Genomic DNA, 18,768 nt, shown 5'->3' with positions numbered 1-18,768 from the left:
TGGCCTCAACACTGCACATGGCATGTAACCACCTCATCCCAGAACCGCCACACCTGGCTACTTCACTGAAAAAAAGGTCATCAACTGCACATTTTGCGATGGCCTTTTACTGTGACCTATCCAAGGCATATCGGTTCAATAATCATGCTGTTTAATCAGCATTTGATATGCCACATCTCTCAGGTGGATGGATTAACTTGGTAAAGGTAAAGTGCTCACTAACACAGATTTTAACAAATGTATGGATAAAAGATGAGAGAAATAAGCCTTTTGTTTGCACAGAATAATAAGCATGTTAGAGCTTTCACGTCATGAATAATAGGAGCAAAAACAAAAGTACTGGTTTGTATTTTTTGTTGAGTATAGTTTAGAAGCATCTTCACTAATAATTAGGTTTTGGCCATTTCTTATCCTGACATAAGAAAATAAAAAGAAGTTTCTGTTTTGGATGTTGATTAATGAATGGTGGTTCCTACAGTGCATCCGGAAAGTATTCACAGCACTTCACTTTTTCAACATTTTGTTATGTTACAGCTTTATTCCAAAATGGAGTCAATTCAGTTTTTTTCTCTCAAAATTTGACTCACAACCCCGCATAATGGCATGATTTTTTTTTTTTTTTTACTAATTTATTAAAAAAGTTTAATAAACTAAGGAATCACATGTACATAAGTGTTCACACACTTTGCCATGAAGCTGGGATGGCGTGTGAACACTAGGTACATGTGATCTCAGGCTGCACCTGAGATCAAAATTGAGCTCAGGTGCAGCCTGTTTCCACTGATCATCCTTGAAATGTTTCTACAGCTTATTTGGAGTCACCTGAGGTAAATTCAGTTGACTGGACATGATTTGGAATGACACACATCTGTCTACATATAAGGTTCCACAGTTGACAGTCAGAGAGCAAACCAAGCATGAAGTCAAAGGAATTGTCTGTAGACCTCTGAGACAGGATTGTCTCGAGGCACAAAAGGGTACAGAAACATTTCTGCTGCTTTGAAGGTCCCTATGACCACAGTGGCCTCCATTATCCGTAAAAGGATGAAGTTCAGATCCACCAGGACTCCTCCTAGAGCTGGCCGCCCATCAGGGGAGAAGGACCTTAATCAGGGAGGTGACCAAGAACCAGATGGTCACTGTGTCATAGCTCCAGCATTCCTCTGTGGAGAGAGGAGAACCTTCCTGAAAGACAACCATCTCTGCAGCAATCCACCAATCAGGCCTGCATGGGAGAGTGGCCAGATGGAAGCTACTCCTTAGTAAAAGACACATGGCAGCCTGCCTGGAGTTTGTCAAAAGGCACCTAAAGGACTCTCAGACCATAAGAAACAAAATTCTCTGGTCTGATGAGACAAAGATTGAACTCGTTGGTGCGAATGTCAGGCATCATGTTTGGAGGAAACCAGTCATCATCCCTACAGTGAAGCATGGTGGTGGCAGCATCATGCTGTGGGGATGTTTTTCAGCAGCAGGAACTGGGAGACCAGTCAGGATTGATGAATGTAGCAATGCAGCAATGTACAGAGACATCCTGGATCAAAACCTGCTCCAGAGCGCTCTTGACCTCAGACTTGGGCAACGGTTCATCTTTCAGCAGGACAATGACTCTAAGCACACGGTACAAGAGCACAAGCTATCAAAGGAGTGGCTTCAGGACAACTCTGTGAATGTCCTTGAGTGACCCAGCCACAGCCCAGACCTGAATCTGATTGAACATCTCTGGAGAGATCTGAAAATGTCTGTGCACTGACGCTCCCTATCCAACCTGATGGAGCTTGAGAGGTGCTACAAAGAGGAACGAGCAAAACTGCCCAAAGATTGGTGCGCCAATCTTGTGACATCATATTCAAGAAGACTTGAGGCTGTAATTGCTGCCAAAGGTGCATCAACAAAGTGTTGAGCAAAGAATTTACTCCATTTTGGAATAAGGCTGTAACATAAAATGTTGAAACAATGAAATGCTGTGAATACTTTCCAGATGCACAGTATTTTATTTTATTGGTTTAGGTGGTTTAAAAAGCAACACTTAACAGTGATCAGGCCTAAATTTACAATATTTGAGTCTGACACTCATGCAGATCAATTTAGCCAAAATTCATGCAAGACAGCAGCACTTCAAACAGCCTGAAGCCATGGCAAAAACAAAAACCTTAGTTTCTTTACATGCTTACTAATTGTTACCTCAAATGCACACAATTCATATGATGTCCCATGCATGTGTTTTTAGCCTTAAAAAGGTTGTCAGGTTTCAAATGTCACTGGAAGTTTCTCCAGCAGAGCAGGAAGTGAAGAAAAATCAGTCCTAAACTCAAAAGCACCAAAATCAAGCAGCAAATAGCTTCTTTTTTCCTGCTGTTAGAATGAGACCTAATCAGCAGCATTCACAGGCAGACGGGAAAAAAACCTGTCACCTTTACTTCACGGCAGCTATATCTATCTATCTATATATATATTTAATGCTGCAACTTATAAAACAGTAAGATACAAATTGAAAATGTATTATTAGCTGCTGCGATATTACACATTTACTGAATTGCAGTAACCGAAAGTACAAGTAGCATAGTCAAGTCAAGCCTGGCAGCATGCGCTGGTGCTACACCACGGAACTGCCTTGGTTCCTGGATGGCAACCACCCAGGCAGACAACCAGTCCATTCCCACATTTCTAAAATACCCATCTACACTTCTACATTATCTGCTGCAGCCAGGTGAAACGTGGGTGTCCCCTTGGCCTTCTCCAGATACTGGGGTTGTCAGCACTCAGGCAGCAACGTGCTGGATCATGCACAGAGAAACGAGCCACATGGCCAGAATGCCAAAGATGACGCTCTCTAACAATGCAAGTGATGCTCCTCATCTTAGTCACTGCCCATTTGACACAAAGTCATTCCAGTGGTTCCAAAGATCCTTTGAAGACACCTAGCACCAAAGACATCCAGTCATCTCCTTAGGTCAAGTAGCATATTCGGTCATTAATACGAGGTATGTCAGTAAAGTTCCAGGACTGGTGTCACAAAAAATTTATTTCAAATCCAAACTACAAGTTATCCCCTTCAAAGTAATCCCCCTGGAGTCTAATGCACTTTCCCATCTTTCTCTGCCACGCTTGCATGCACTCCTGGAAGGATTCTTCTGGGATTCTCCGTAGCTCTGTCGTCACGGTCTTCTTGATGACCCCCTTGAGCTTGGGGAAGAGGAAAAAAGAGAAGGAGAAGGATAGGACAGTGCATTACACTCCAGGGGGATTACTTTGAAGGGGGTAACTTGTAGTTTGGATTTGAAATAAATTTTTTGTGACACCAGTCCTGGAACTTTTCTGACAGACCTCGTACATACAAGGTGCAGTTCACATGTAAACATCTGTGCAGTGTTCAGGAAAGGTAAGTACTGTTGTACTGATGGTCACTCAGCTCCCAAAAGTCAGTGTCAGGGTTTGGTAGTGTTCCGTTCTTGTACGATTCGGGTGTACAAACTGTTCTCGTGTCTGTCTGTGATACAATGCAACCACCTGAAGCATCAAGCAGAGGACGGCAGGTCAAACACACAGGTCTTTCAGCATGTTGGCTGCTCTACTTAGGCAGCATGAGCTGAATAAGTCCTCCAGAGAGGGCAGTGAGGAGCTGAAGGTCTTCTGGGTGGTATGATGATGACGGCTCTCTAAAGGGCCCTCTGATTCACTGCTGAGCAGCTGGCATACAAGTCAGCACACTCTCAATGAAGCTACAATATAAGACAACAGCAGCTTCTCCTCCTGGTGGTTTTTGCTAAGAATTCTAAAAAAAAAAAATAGGCATTGCTGTGCCTTCATAACTGCTGCAGTGGTTATTAGCCCAGGAGAGATCTTCAGAAATATGCATACCCAGGAACCCTTTCCACACAGTCCCATTGCAGTGTTTAAACAAGATTTCATTGGTTTTATGGACCCTGGGGCTGCTGTCAGGTTGCCTTCATACCTGCCTTCATAGGTGCCCAAACTGTTTAAATCCTCCCCTGTCATCAAAAAGTAATATCTGATTTCTGTGCAGTACGGCATCAAGAAGAAGGAAGAGAAGGAAGCCGAGGCAGCAGCTGCTATGGAGCAGGCCTCTGAGGGCAGCCTCACCCGTCCAAAAAAGGCCGTTCCCACCGGCTGTGGGGATGAGGAGGAAGAGGAGAGCATCGTGGATACGGTCATGAAGTTCATCCCGGCTCCGCTTATGGATATGTTCAATAAAAAGTAACAGAAATCCGAATGAAGTATGATTAACCTCATTCATCATACATCCAAATTTATCAAATGTGGTCCACCCTGTCCTGCCCATACTCCATCAAGCTCCACCTCCTCAATCCATATTTTAAGTGTCCTGGACTTGTATAATGTGCCATTATTTTACCGTGGCTTAAACCGTCTGAACTGTGACGGCAGTACATACTTTTCAGCAGTTTCTCCTGCTTCAAAAGTATGTATCGCCTGCACAGATCCAGTGTGTTTATTCAAGACAATTTTTATGCCATGTTTAAAATGTCCAGGTCTTATTAGAATAAAAGCAGCTATCGCCCTTCATCTGCTCATTTTGTTTGTAAATAGCCTCGGGTAATTAAAAAAATATAGAAATATATATGAGTGAAATATAACATAAGAAGATAAAAATTATAAGCCATATTTTTAACTTTTAGAAATTACTGTCATATCAAAAATGGAATTTTCATGTTATGTTACTGATAATATTTGATACATGTATTGTATATAAATATTTACATTTTTATTGATTTTGACCTTGTTAGCTGTAACTCAAGTTCTCATCGGTTTACTGTGAACAAGTAGTGTGAGCACTGGTGAAGTCAAATCAACTGTAAAACCAGAAAGTGAAGGAATTCATCTTTTGAAATGAGATTTTTTTTTTATTATTAATATTTCTGTTTTTAAGCATGAAGTATTTTTTTTTGTGATGCGAATTACAGGCATTGATGCATTTCATTTGTTATTATGAAGCAAAATACACATTCATATCTGAGGCAATAAGTGGTTTTCCATTCTTTAAAAGTCATCTGGGCCACCGTGTACAGTAAGTGATGTTCTGTGTGTGAAATGTTCGTCCGTGGAGAACAATGTAAATGTTCTCCATGCGTAACGTTTGTCGCACCTCACTTCGACAAAATTCGTACTATAATGAACTTGCTATACATGTCTGTGGTTTAAACGTTTAAACGGTTTTACGTCTCGTGGCCGGTGTCCCGTGTTCTGCTTTTGCAATAGGACCTGTAAAATTTTAAATGAACTCGTCTAGATTAAATGGTTTCTGTATGTGTTGACACTTCCATCAAATTTTGTGATGAGTGGGGGAAAATAAAGAACCTATTTCTTTGAATTCACAAAACACAACCATGTTGTAAACACACTACGTGTACAGACAGTGACAATAGTGCAATATATATATATATATATATAAATATAATTTGAAATGAAGTTGTCCTGTATACATTGGTTAACTGATGGGAGTAAAACCCCAAATCGGCAATAACAGACAATCTTCATTGTTATATGTTTAACCTTAATGTGTTTGTCGATGTGAAAGACAAGTCATTGTCTGCATAATAACAGTGACGCTCTTGTACTGTAGGTCTGACATGTTTGATTAACAACATTCAGAGAAAAAAGGGAGAAGCTGGGACGATTTGTTTTGTGTTGTATAATGTTTCATCACACACTCAGGATTTTTGTTCAAAATCATACCAGAGTTGCTTAGAATTACACATATAGAGGAAATAATGGAAACTGGTTCCTGCCATTTGGAAAGAAATGATTATCCTCTAACTAATTCCCCCCTCAGTGTTAATTACATGGTAGTTTCTCAATTTATGAGAGCCAAATTCCAAATTATGACACACTTATTTGATGCAAAGTTTTCTTTATGATGCAACAACATTATGAGATAATGAGGCATAATTTTTAGATGCCAAGTTATAATTATTGACTGATTTCTGTGAATGCACGATATAAGTAAAGCATTACCATTAATGTCAAAATTATAAATACTCAGTATGTCATAAGTGTAATATTGTCTCAGATATAACTTAGAACCTTAGACATTTATCATTTTTATCATAAACATGACATTATAATTTTGAGGTGCTAGCTCATTGCTATGCTCATTGCTAATACTTCTCAAGAAATACGGCATAGCAACTCATAACTATGACCTAGCACTTCACAATAGATCACTTAAATATTACATAGCATGTACTAATTCTAAGTTATGTGTCATTATTATGACAAACAAGAAAATGAGTTAGTATGTCATACTTATAGTATTATTATTATGATATACTTTTTATAAAATATGACTGAACAATTTATAATTATTATATAGCGTATTCTTGACCTCCTGAAAATTAGTTAACATATCAAAATTATAATAAACGTTCCCTTAAATATGACATAAAACTTCATGGTTATGAGTCAGCATTACATAATTATAATGCAACTCCTGAAAAAGAGCATCTTGTGTGTATGACATCACTATCTCAAATATGTATGACTGAGGGGAATACAAAACTGATGGGTACTGTTTTTATAATTTGGGGGGAAACAGGCTTACAGAATGTGCTGATTAAAGATATGAGAAAAAAAATGGATTAAAAAAATAAGAATCCTGTACTCCTGTGAGGCTTGCACACACTGCGTTACATGAATGTGAAAGTACAACAGAAAATGTTCACCTGCTCTTTAAAATCCATTGTGTCTTGCATGTAAAATACTCGAAGTGGCACAAATTTACAGTTTGTCAAGTGAGGATAAACTAAATGTGTCCATGTTTCTACTTATTTTCCATTTGCTGTTTATGCCTCATCCTGCCATGTTGTTAAAACATTCCAGATCTTTCAGACATTCCAGTGGACCTGTGCAAAAATACAAATAATTAAATAAATAAATAATCAATTATTGGAAGATTTGTAGCCCTCAAATAAGTCATAATTTTGCAGCTTTGAAGTGGCACTTTTTAAGCATAAAACTGCACCCCTAAAAATTCACTATTAAGTCAGTGTTGTTGATCTTTAAGGTTGAAAATAAGAGATGAGAGGTCACTTTTTTAAGCTTTTCAATATTTTTAAAACTTATTTACTGCTTAAATGGTTGAAAAAAATAAATGCAGTATCTCATGTATGCGAAGATTTCAAGATTCAGTGTTAGCAAATTGTAGGACGTCTTGATTACCATGTAACATTTGTAATATAAACTGAGAAGTAACTTTAAAAGACCTATTACATGTCTTGTGAGTCACATGTAGAAGATTTGTCTTGGTAAAGTGTCCTATAACAGGTTTTTGCAGCCATGTCACTGTTTTATAAAGTTAGCATCATGCTAGCAAAAATATGAACCAGTACTGGAGATTTTGGGCACAGTTATGGCATCAATTAGGGAATTTAAGCTTTTATTGTCTTCAAAACACATCAATAAGCACAGTATTGTAGAGTAATGTGAAAACAGATTTAGTGCAGGTTTTTCTGCTTTTGTAGGGCTATATATCTGTGCATTCCCGTGATACTATGTTTTAATCACCTGCTGCTAAACTCTATTTTTCACTATGTTGTATATTCACAACCAAGCCAAGTCAACCTGAGGAAGAGTAATGAATTAAAAATATTTAGGATTCATCATCTCAAACCACTTTAACTCTAAGTCACTATGGGACCACCTGCTACCTAAGATTAGCTAACATTCACAGCATGAGCTAATGAGCATGAGTGGTCCAATTTTTTGTTTTTCCAAATTAACTCTGACCCGGTCCACACAGCCAAGCCAACTAAGCAGCAACGTTTAAAATATTATATATTCAGTATATCACAAATGGTTTAACCTCAGTTCATTACGGGACTGCTTAAGTTAGCTAACTAAGATTAGCCTAAGTGACTAATGCTCACAGCATTAGCAACACACAGTGCTACAAATATTAGCTTTTAACATTAACTGTGACTTGCGGCAGACAGCTAGCCAGCTTTAGCAGTGGTGACATTAAATTTTATATTGAGCAGATCAAAAATGGTTTAACTCCAGAGGTCACTCTGGGACTTCATGTGTTAAGTAAATGACATTAGCATTAGCACGAATGACTCATCAAATTCTGTTTATGTTAGGACTCCTTGAATGTCAAGTACAGTAAAACCATTAGAATAATTATTGTGCAAAGTTAGCATTTTTTCCCCCCAAATATAATTTCATTCTTGGGCTCAAACCAGTTTTGGTAATGCTAAAATATAAAAGTTCAATAACAGTTAAGTTAGCATGTGACATGGCAATTACTTGTGGGAGTGAAGTAAAGCATCATGGAAATGGACGTTTGATGTTTTGCTTGTTTGTTTGTAGACTCTTGTTATCACCTTATGATCATCCAATCTCTATCTGCTGATTATGAACCCATGGATCAGCAGAACTTCAATTTTATTACCAGAAGCAGACTTTCCAATTAAACCAAAGAATAGTGCTGGTTAGTCGTAGACTTGGACAAGTTGTTAAATTTAATTTATTTATTTATCGCATTGCTTATTTTTAAATGCTCAGGTATTATATTAGTATTATAGCTTTAAGTTGTATTAGATGTTTCTGTGGTGCCCTTACACTGCTCGCCACCAGCCAAACCTAAGACAACTCCCATTTTTGAGTTAATTAATTTGGCCCAAGAATATGTGAAAAAGCTCCAGTTGCTGCCCAGTCCATCCCTACAAAATATTTTTAGTGAGTGCACTTAAATCAGACCACCCTTCGCCACTCATGGATGCACTTGTCATAATCGTGTAAATGCCAACTGATTGCATTACAGACGGCTTACCAAGCACTGCCCAAACAAACTGCCCAGTTGTGTTCAATGTTTTGTCCTTTTCAGTGGTAACTCACTCAAAACCATTAATATGACTTAAAAAAACTGCCTGAAAAATGTGCCACTTTATATATATATATATATATATATATATATATATATATATATATTTAAGAAATAATACTTATTTGCTGTAACTTGAATGTAATTGTCTGATGTTTCTATTTTTGCATCTGTCTTTGTTCCTGTTCGCGTTGAGAAGACACACTCTGGTGTAGTATTTTACTTTCACGTGCGTAGCCAGTCCTGTTTCTGTCCTCTGGTGATTGGTGTTAATGAGAAAATGGTGTTATTTTGTGCTGTAGAATCTTCTCAGCCTTCTCCCTCCTTCTCTATCTCCCTATTTGTTGACAAAATGTATGCATGCTTCCGGTGTGCGATGTAGGCCAGGCTGTTGATATAGTCGTTGTTGTTAATGTGTGTCCTCTCTGTGTTTCAAAGCGTCACTGCATGCCATTTTAGATAATTCAGTCTGTAACTTTCCTGCAAATAGAAGAAAGAAACAAAAATGGAATCACTGCACACTCTGAGAATAAAGTGATTTCATATAATTTTTTTCATCGTCTTGTGTTTCTGCATTCAAACACGCTCGATGTGAAATTTTAAGAAACAGCATGATCATGGTAGCAGAGGTAGAGACATACATTTTTATGTCTGGTTTGGGGTGCACAATCACCCCCTAATTTGTGAGACTGAGACAGACGAAGACCATATTTCATTTGCATGGCATTCGTTGCAGAAGTATGTGCAGAAACCTCTGTATAATCACATGTTACTGTTTCTGTCAGTCAATCCTGTTTTTCATCTCAACATGGCTGTTGTGCTTTTTATTTTTTACCTTTTACCCCCAAAGGAATTTTAACATCTATTCAATAAAAGCAAAAAGGGCTGTAAACAGGATGCAATGTGTCATTCAAATCGTGATTGGAGGCTTGAAATTGTGTCACGGTGAGAACACTGCAGAGGCATCGCAGATAACAACTCTGAACAAATGTACAGTATATATATATATATATATATATATATATATATATATATACACATACACACACACACACACACACACAAAAATGACAGAGGAATGCTAAACCAAGCTTAGGCATGCTGATGACATTTTGACTTTGTGGCTTTAATATGACAATGAAAACAAGACTGAATTAAATTAATCAATTTTGTTGCTTTGGATTATATTATGGATTGGAGTTTTCCTTCTACCTCCATGAATCACAGTGCAAAGCTGTGTTTTATTTGCCTTCCAGTTATACCGTGTCACACAGTTCACACACTCATATACGCACAATGTATTCACAAAAATGAAAAATTTGTAGAACACAGAGCAAAGAAAAAATATATTGGATTATTAAATCCAGTTGCAAAATAATTCACAAATCATTTGTGTAAATAATAGCTGCTTAAGTGATTTTTCAATGCCCATATTGTTACTTTTGTACACTGGATTGGTCATTATGTCACATTGCTGATTATTACTTGAATCATAGGCAGATCTTGCATAAATGTTTGGTTGGAATAGTGTAACTGAATGATACTTCTGCAGGCTTTCTGGGCTCCAAACATCTTTACAAGTTTTGGCCAACAGTTTTGGTAGTCCTCAACTCACATGTGCTACAAAAATGATACAATAGCTGTTTATATGTAACATGTGTGACTGCAGTGTTATTGGAATATTACTACAGGTACTGTAGGAATCACTGACGGTGCAGCAGTTTATGAGTACTTGCACATGGTTTTTTTCTTTGCATATTCACATGAGAAACAGATACACATTACAATCACCTCTTTCCAGTAGCAATGCAACATACAGACCTGTGATGTGAGACTAAGTCAGGGTGTCCTGGAGGCCCTCATGCATCCTTTCAGAGAGTGCATCCATTTTAATTTTGTTTTTGTTTGTTTTTTAAGGTGGCTCATCCAATTCCACCCCACATGAATGTGTTTTGGAGCTACGAGTTTAAGATCTGTATGTTCCAGAGGGTGCACTTATAAACTGTAGTATGTGGAGATGGGTGAGTGTGTCATGCCTGCAGGTCTGTGTCAGCAAGTTCAAATGTGGAGTATGTGTCCATCCACATGTATGTACATTACATCTTCGCCAAGGTTCCTAGATGGCAACCACCCAGGGAGATAACTGGTTCATTCCCATTTTGATAGTAACTTTCTATCTGCTGCAGCCAGATGAAACATGGGTGCCACTTTGGCCTTCTCCAGCCTCTGGGGTCCTCAATACAGATGCAGCTGTGTGCTGGATCATGCCCAGAGAAAAGTGTTGCATGGACAAAATACCATAGCAGACATTCCCTCACAAAGCGAGCAATGCACCTCATCTGAATCTCACTAAGTAACTGTTCATTTAACACAAACACATTCCAGTGGTGCTGAAGAGGTCGAGTCATAAGCATTTAAAAAAACATTGTGAACTGAAATGTAATATTCCATTTAATTCTGAGTAATGGCTTCTCTCACACAGAAGCATAAAAGGATCAAGTATTGTGGCGGTAGAGTGTGTTATCCACAGAGATATGGCTAATGTTACCAAACACCAACAAATTATCTCAAAAGTCACAAATGGGCACGTTTAGTCCAGTTTGATTGCAACTGTTATGCCAGACATGGATTTCAGTTAGTGGCTGTTGAAGTGGGTACCTGTATTTAATCTTTTTGGGGAAAGCCTGGCAGCTTTAGTCAGGAGTCACAAGACCAGGGGCGTAGCACCAAATTCTGGGTCCTAGGTACTACCCATATTGAAGACCCCCCTCCACACACACACACTGTTATGTTCCTTTTTATTAACGCAAACACCAAATTTCTAATGCGTAGTCAAACCAGGTCTAAATCATGTATACCTTAGATCACACCTGGGAGTCAGAACCCTTTTTAAAGTTGGGGGAGCAATATTGAGTTGGGGGGTCTGGGAGACCAAATTGCGTCTCCCAGACCCCCCAACTCAATATAGCTAGCTTTCAAACTCACCTCTCTTTTCAAAGAATTTGGTTAGCGGCTGCTTTCCCTCATTTAGTTTTCTTTCCCTGTCCTTTTTTTCTCTTCTTTTTTGAAATCCTTTTGATTTTGACTTTGATTTTTTAGGAAAGACATTTTATTTCAGCCTAAACACTAGGGCTGCAACTAACGATTATTTTAGTAATCAATTCATCGGTCGATTATTTTTTCGATTAATTGTTTTGGGGGGGGTTTTTTATTTGCATGTGAGTTTTTCCATTATTTCTTTAGTAGAGAAGCTTGAATCTTCGACTGGACTGGGTTGCTTGACGCGAGGACGTTTCACTTCAAATCACAGAAGCTTCCTCAGCTAAAATACTTGCTCTGATAGTCTGACTTCTGTCTCAAAGTCAGACGACTATTATTTCTTTAAGTGAGTTATTATTAAAAGGCCTTCATCACGCAACATCAATGTTTGCGCTTGTAACAAAGTTATGTTATATTCTCATCAAAAACATACCTGGAGTAGTGTTTGTTTTATTTTGCACATACATACATCCAGGGCCGGCCCAAGCCTTTATGGGGCCTTAAGCAGAATTTCATTTGGGGGCCCCCCTACCATCACCTCAGCACCAGATGCCTCATTATTCCATAGGCTACACTGTTATGTGTGTAACGTACCCACAGTCATTAGCATTATTTGTAATTAATTATCTTACATCATACAGGTGTCATTCTTGTTTTTAACCTTAAAGGGGTAGCAAACTCATATATTTTAATTAACTTCTATATACAGAGTGATGTATAAGTATGGCTCATTAATTTAACTATTTGAAAGTAACATCAGCAGGCAGGAGACTGCATTTATAGTAAACACGTTAAATTGTTTAATTTCTTTCAGATGTGCAATGGTGTGCAAAATGTTCAATATCCAAATACAAAATAGAATCAAATGACATTCAAATTATCTTACAGAAAAATAAAGTTGTAATAAAAATTAAATACTTAAATAATAAATACAATACTTAAATAATCTCCAAAATGAACATAGAAATCCACAACATAACATTTGTGCATAGCAATACACAAACATTACACTGGGGGCTATTGCTTTAACTTTGGCCTGCAAACCATTGAGAGCTGAGCTACTTTTCCCACCTTTTGCACCAAATTAATCTGAGGAGTTGATCTGCCCTGCTGTTTAAGTTTTTCTTCGTAAGGAAGACTATCAAATGGCTTCGCCAAAATCCGGTCCACAACATTCAAATTGTCTGCCATTATGTGCAGCTTGCTACCTAGCTAGCTCGCTAGCTGGGATTGGCGCGAGGCTAATGTGAAGTGTGTCCGCCTGTGAGTGCGTTGTGACGGTGGAGATGCTCAGCAGCAACCGCTGCTCGGTAGGGACAGAAACTGCGATAGAAGTCAGAAAGAGTGATAGAAGTCAGTCTCCAAACACAAGCAGCTACAAAAAAAACACACCAGAAATAGAAGCTCGATTTGTCGCTAGTCGTTTTTAACAAAGAAAATACCGCTAAGAGGATTAGGAAAGTCTCCAGTTCAACTCAGAACAGAATGAAAATTAAAAAATGCTCCCACGGATGTTTACACCAAAAGATCGCTGATTCGCTCATTTCGCTGTCAATCAAAAAGGTATTCGACCTCAAACAGATCATCCAATCATCATGCAGAAGCTGAGCGTCCGGGCCAGCCGAGGCCAGCCCACTGCCCCATAGACCCCCAGACACGCTGAGCGTCCGATGGGCGGGACAAAGCCCAGCATTTATCCAATGACTCGTCTCGTTTCGCTGGACGCTCAGCGTCCACACTGTTTAAAGCACTGTGAAGCTGCAGGTTTGAGTGAGAGGAAAGCCACGTCGTTACCAGTGATAAGACGCTGATTCTGAACAAAGGTTGAGCGCGTTGCAGCGCATATTTAGTCAATGACGTACACACAACAGTATATATTTGATCACTTATTTTTTGACATTTTAGGGGAAGCTGAGCTTCTCTTGCAGTCTTAGAGCAATCGCCTCTGACTTTAAGACACCTAAAGCACTTTACACTAAACGAACGGATCATTTCGCAAATAATGACAACAAAAATTGTAATATTGCAAACCTACTTTTGTCTTGTTGTTTTTTCTCGTCTTCCAACTTCTTCTTTTTTCTTTTCTCCGCTCCGGAGGGATAATTTCTTTTCTGAGACATGACTTGCACTCACTTCGTTCCTCATGATTAGTCATCGACCACCTGACCCAAGCGGTGCATCTAAATTTGCCCAACGGTGGCAGCAGCCAACAGGAGGCATCAATTAACCTAATATTGGTAACATATTACAGCAAGAGTCCACAAAAGTATTTTAAAGGCCTGACTAGAGTGTAATATGTAATCTTTAAAAACATATTTTCATGAAAAAAGACACAAATGTGCAGTTAAGTGCATTTAATTTTTTTTCTTGTGTAAAAACACAGATGTGGTTTGACCGAAACAAATTGTCATTAAACTTAAATAAAACAGGGGTGAAGTTGAGGTTGAAGAGTCACTAGGTGTTCACAGGAAAGTTATTTCTATTTCTATATTTATTTATTTATTTCTGTTCATTGTCAGTTGGATTGATCTTTTCTGTTGTGTTTAATCAGGTTGTTTTGTTTCTTTCTCTAAAATTGTATTGTACCATTACTGGTTATTATTACTATTATTGCTGTTGCTATTTTTCCTAATATATAAATAAAAAAATTAATTAAAAAAATATTACAATTTGTAATACATTTGACTCTTTTATGCCAACAAAAGCTGAGCCATGAATTAAACAGAAAACAAATGTGCTGACAGCTGCAACAGCTTAATGCTAATTTTAACATTGAAAACGCCATAGACATGCTAACACGTTAGCATCGGTCCCGTTTTTAAGTTATAAAATAACTGTTTCAGAAGACCATAACAAGTCAGATTAACATAAAAAGGTAAGTATTACTCACAGACATATGCCTTTTGGGGGGGGTTAGTGGGAAAAAATTAAGATAAAGCAAAATTAAAAAAAAAAATGAATCGACAAAGCAGCAGATCTAAGCACTGCTTCAATCTGCGAATCACTGCTTCGATTGGTTCAAGGTTCAAAGCAAAGCCACTCTGCAGAAATGATTGATTTATATGGAAGAAACGAAACATTTGCAGTAAAACAAAGTTATTTAACAACTAATCGATGACTAAAATAGTTGACAACTATTTTAATAATCGATTAAATCAATTAGCCGTTTCAGCACTACTAAACACCTCTTTCTGTCAGATCACGTTTGGGGTGTGTATGTGTGTGGGGGGGGGGGGGGGTCACCTGTGCGCCTGGACTAAACCATTGTACAACTGTGCAAGGGTGGGAAGGGCCCTCAGAGATCTTTCATTATTGCTACAGCAGAATTATGTTTTGCAACATTTACACATTCATTCTAATTATATTCTTTTACAACATGAATTGTATGGACATTAATAACATGCAACACAAAAATGTATTAATGCCAGTTTTTTGTGGGGCCCCCCATGCTCTGGGGCCTAGGTACATAGTACCCTTTACCCCCACCAGTCCGACGCCCCTGCACAAGACAATAGTACAGTTGGAAGGCGATGCTTGCAGTGTAGACCTGACAGATGGGAGTCTTTATACTACTCCTTGCAGCATTTGGTGGTCTTTCGTTACATTAAACAAGCACTTATCAGCGCCTCAAATTAGATTATACGACATCCTGTTTACTGGGTTGGAAAAACTGACATTTTTACTTATTTTAATGGTGTGCACTCATGATGGAGAAACAACAGCCTCGATCTCATTGGACGGATATTATTATATTAAGACAATGACAAAGAATTTTGGTATTTTATAGATGTTGTGATACAGTTTTCATTGCTGTTGGTGACTTGTCTGTATTCATGAAATAATGTATATAAAGTTCAACACAAGTCTGATAGAACAAAATCAGTGAATACACAAGACTAGCGTGGCTGTTCAAGTGTCTCAGTCTTAAAGTTACAATATTCATCATCATTGTCATTCATGGAGGCTTTTGACTCTTTTAGACTCCTCACACAGTCTGACAGATGAATTGTGCTGGTGCCATTACGGTTAGCCTGCAGAACTGTCCATGTATAAGGGCACCTATTTACTTAGTCCAGTGGCAGATCTACATGGGGGGTTGAAGGGGTTGCAGCCCCCTTTAAGCCGCTGACCAAAGCTGCGATTAAATATGGGAAAGGTTTTCCATAAACAAAGTCTGATGAATAAATCATGCAGAATTAGTTATCACCGTGAACACCTGAGCTCATCTGACTGAAATCACAGTTCGTTGAAATTTCCAGTGTTTAAAATAAAAACTGTGGATTAAAAGGACGATCAAAGAGTCTGTTTTTAGTTTCCCAGAATGCAGGAAAAAGGCTGTAGATTTTTAAAATTTTGCTGAGGGTATACCCTTGCCCTCCTAGCATACTAAAAAAACTGACTCATTGGATTGGATTTCCATGTAATAAATATGTGTAGTCCCAACTAAATTAAAAATTTTCTTGCATTTATGTGTTTTATTTGAGCTGGGGCTACATATATGTATTAGATGGAAATCCTGCACATAACTGAATTGAATTCATCCAATGAGTAATTTTTTTTAGTGCAGAGGTGAAGCATACACCAACCAAATCACAAGCCCCCCCCCCCATCACCAGAAGATGGATCCGCCCCTGTAATAGTCTTCAAATCATGTATTGTTTAACCAAAACTGCAGTCAACTGGAGAGATCAATGTGGAAGACTGTCTACGAAATCAGTATACCAAAGAGCAATGATAAAGTTTCACTTTTTGGTGCCTCTTTCCTGCAGTGTGAGATCACAGGTATTCAGTTCTCGCTTCCAGTAGGTGATTTCTCAGGATAAGGATAACACACTCACATTATGCCACACTAAAATTGAGATGAAAACACAACCTGTGCTTCCACATACAGAAAACTGAGCGACACTTTGACAGATCTCTGTTTGTGTCATTACTCCCACATATCCCTTTTTTTCCGTGGAGCTCCACAAAGGCAGCAGACACACTTTCTGTTTGTGGTAGAACTCTGGATTCTCTCGGGGTTTCACTGTGTATGCGGCTGCCTTGATTCCACTTTAAGCTTTTGAGCACACACAAGAATCTTCACTTATTTACACAGAGAGTCCACAAGTCCCCCTGCAGGAAATTGAGGTAGGAATCAATTCTATTAGTATTCATGCTCTGAAGTAGCCTTTTCAGATGAAGCTGCCTTTCTGTGCTGTAAACAGCACTCAGGCTGCAGGGGAGCCACGGAGCCACCGGGGTCTTGTCGATCTGCTGCCGTCAGCATCAATTAACAGCTCTCTCCTGAAAACCACCAGCCAAATAAATCAGCCAGTGTGTCCAGACGACAAATGGAAACGCTCGTCACTGACCGGGAAGAGGAAATGCTGTTGGAAGACTCTAAGAATAATAAATTCATAGAATATAATATTGGGACATGAAACAGACTGAAGATCAGAGTTGTGCTCGGGCCAATTCTCAGCAATTTGGCATCTTGAATGACAATCAGAGTCCATGTTGCAGAAGTTAAAACGGTGAGAAGATTTTGATTCTTAGGCAACTCTGCCTTGACTGAAGGATCATCTCTACAAATGATATTCTTGAAATCTGATTTTTGAGATGCTACCCACTCACACACATACCAGTCACATCCCATGTGTATCTTTTTTTTTAGCAGATAAGGAACTGGCCTGCAAATATGTAGACCTGGGTTTGAATCCTGTTTATACAACTTGTTGTTGTTCTTGGACAAAATACTTAATCTGCATCGTCTGAGGTCATTCAGCTCTAAATGGGTGGATTGGACTGTAAATCGGTGTCGCTGGCCAAACAGCTCTCCTAAAAAAATCAGTACCCCCTGCCTTCACTGCGCATGCGTCATTTCGGAGAGTCCGCAGGGATTCACGGTTTATCGCCTCATTTCTGCTTCAAACTGCCTCCAGTCATCATCTATCTCAGAGACAGATATCTGAAGCTTTTGTACAACAATAATTTCCACATAAATTCAGCATTATTTCATAATAAAAGATAGGGGAGCAATCAGAGCATGACAGCAGCCCGTCTGAGTCTAACTCTCCGAGTCTTACTCTCTACACCCAAAGTGATCAAAGGGAATAATGTGATTATTAGCCATCAGAGGACAAAGCAAAACCTCTTGAATCATTCTAAAGTCAGTTTTAAGCAGAAACAAGGTAATAATCAATAATTTTAGTGAGGACTAAAATTTACTGAGGTAAAAAGTCAGCTGTATAAAAGTTTTTGCTTCTACCTACACCCTTTTGGTTACTTAGGTTAAGTGAGAAATCAGTTTTATTTTGTTTTATTTTGAACTGCAAGGTTTCTCTTTTTTTTCTTTGTACCAAAATAAAAATTATTCATTCATTATCAGTGAATCACTGCTGACACCCCAAAATGACACATGCGCAGTGAAAGCAGGGAGACTGATATTTAGGGGGGGCCATTCAGTCTGCGACACTGGCTTTGACTGGGGAAGTAACCTGTGTTGGATTGGTGTCCCATTCAGGGGGTACACTGTCATCCACTTAACACTTCAGAATCTGGAGATAAGCACCTGCACCAATTGGCCTCTGGGCCTAAACACAAACACATTGAGTGACCTAAAGCAACGACTTGATGACTTTGATATTTAAAGAACTATCTGATTGAAGTCTGTGCCATCAGGGAACATTCATCTATGTTTGGGTTATGGTTATCATTAAGGCCATGGTTAGGGTTGGCTTTCCCCCACATCACAGTGACGCAAAGGGGTTACCCAACTTATCACATATTGATGCTCTGTCACAACGAACCTTTTGCATCAAAATGTGATGACCTCTGAGTGAGAATGTGTTGGGAAGGGATGCCAAGATACACCTATATACCACCAG

The 18,768-nt window shown here is 38.7% G+C and overlaps 1 protein-coding gene across 2 annotated transcripts in view; it reads left to right on the top strand.

Annotated features, from left to right (window-relative positions):
- Positions 1 to 4,675, top strand: part of LOC117520872 (complexin-2) — a 142,629-nt gene extending 137,954 nt beyond the window's left edge. For both annotated transcript variants that reach the window (XM_034182203.1, XM_034182204.1), the window contains exon 4: positions 4,028 to 4,675. In XM_034182203.1, coding sequence (XP_034038094.1) covers positions 4,028 to 4,222 — 195 coding nt within the window. In that variant the 3' untranslated portion in view covers positions 4,223 to 4,675. The remainder of the gene's footprint in view (positions 1 to 4,027) is intronic.
- The last annotated feature ends 14,093 nt before the right edge of the window (positions 4,676 to 18,768 follow it).

The sequence above is a fragment of the Thalassophryne amazonica genome, chromosome 11, assembly GCF_902500255.1.
Source record: "Thalassophryne amazonica chromosome 11, fThaAma1.1, whole genome shotgun sequence".
Classification (NCBI taxonomy): Eukaryota; Metazoa; Chordata; class Actinopteri; order Batrachoidiformes; family Batrachoididae; genus Thalassophryne; species Thalassophryne amazonica.
Note: the sequence above shows the minus strand (reverse complement) of the source record. Positions and strands in the feature narration are given on the sequence as shown.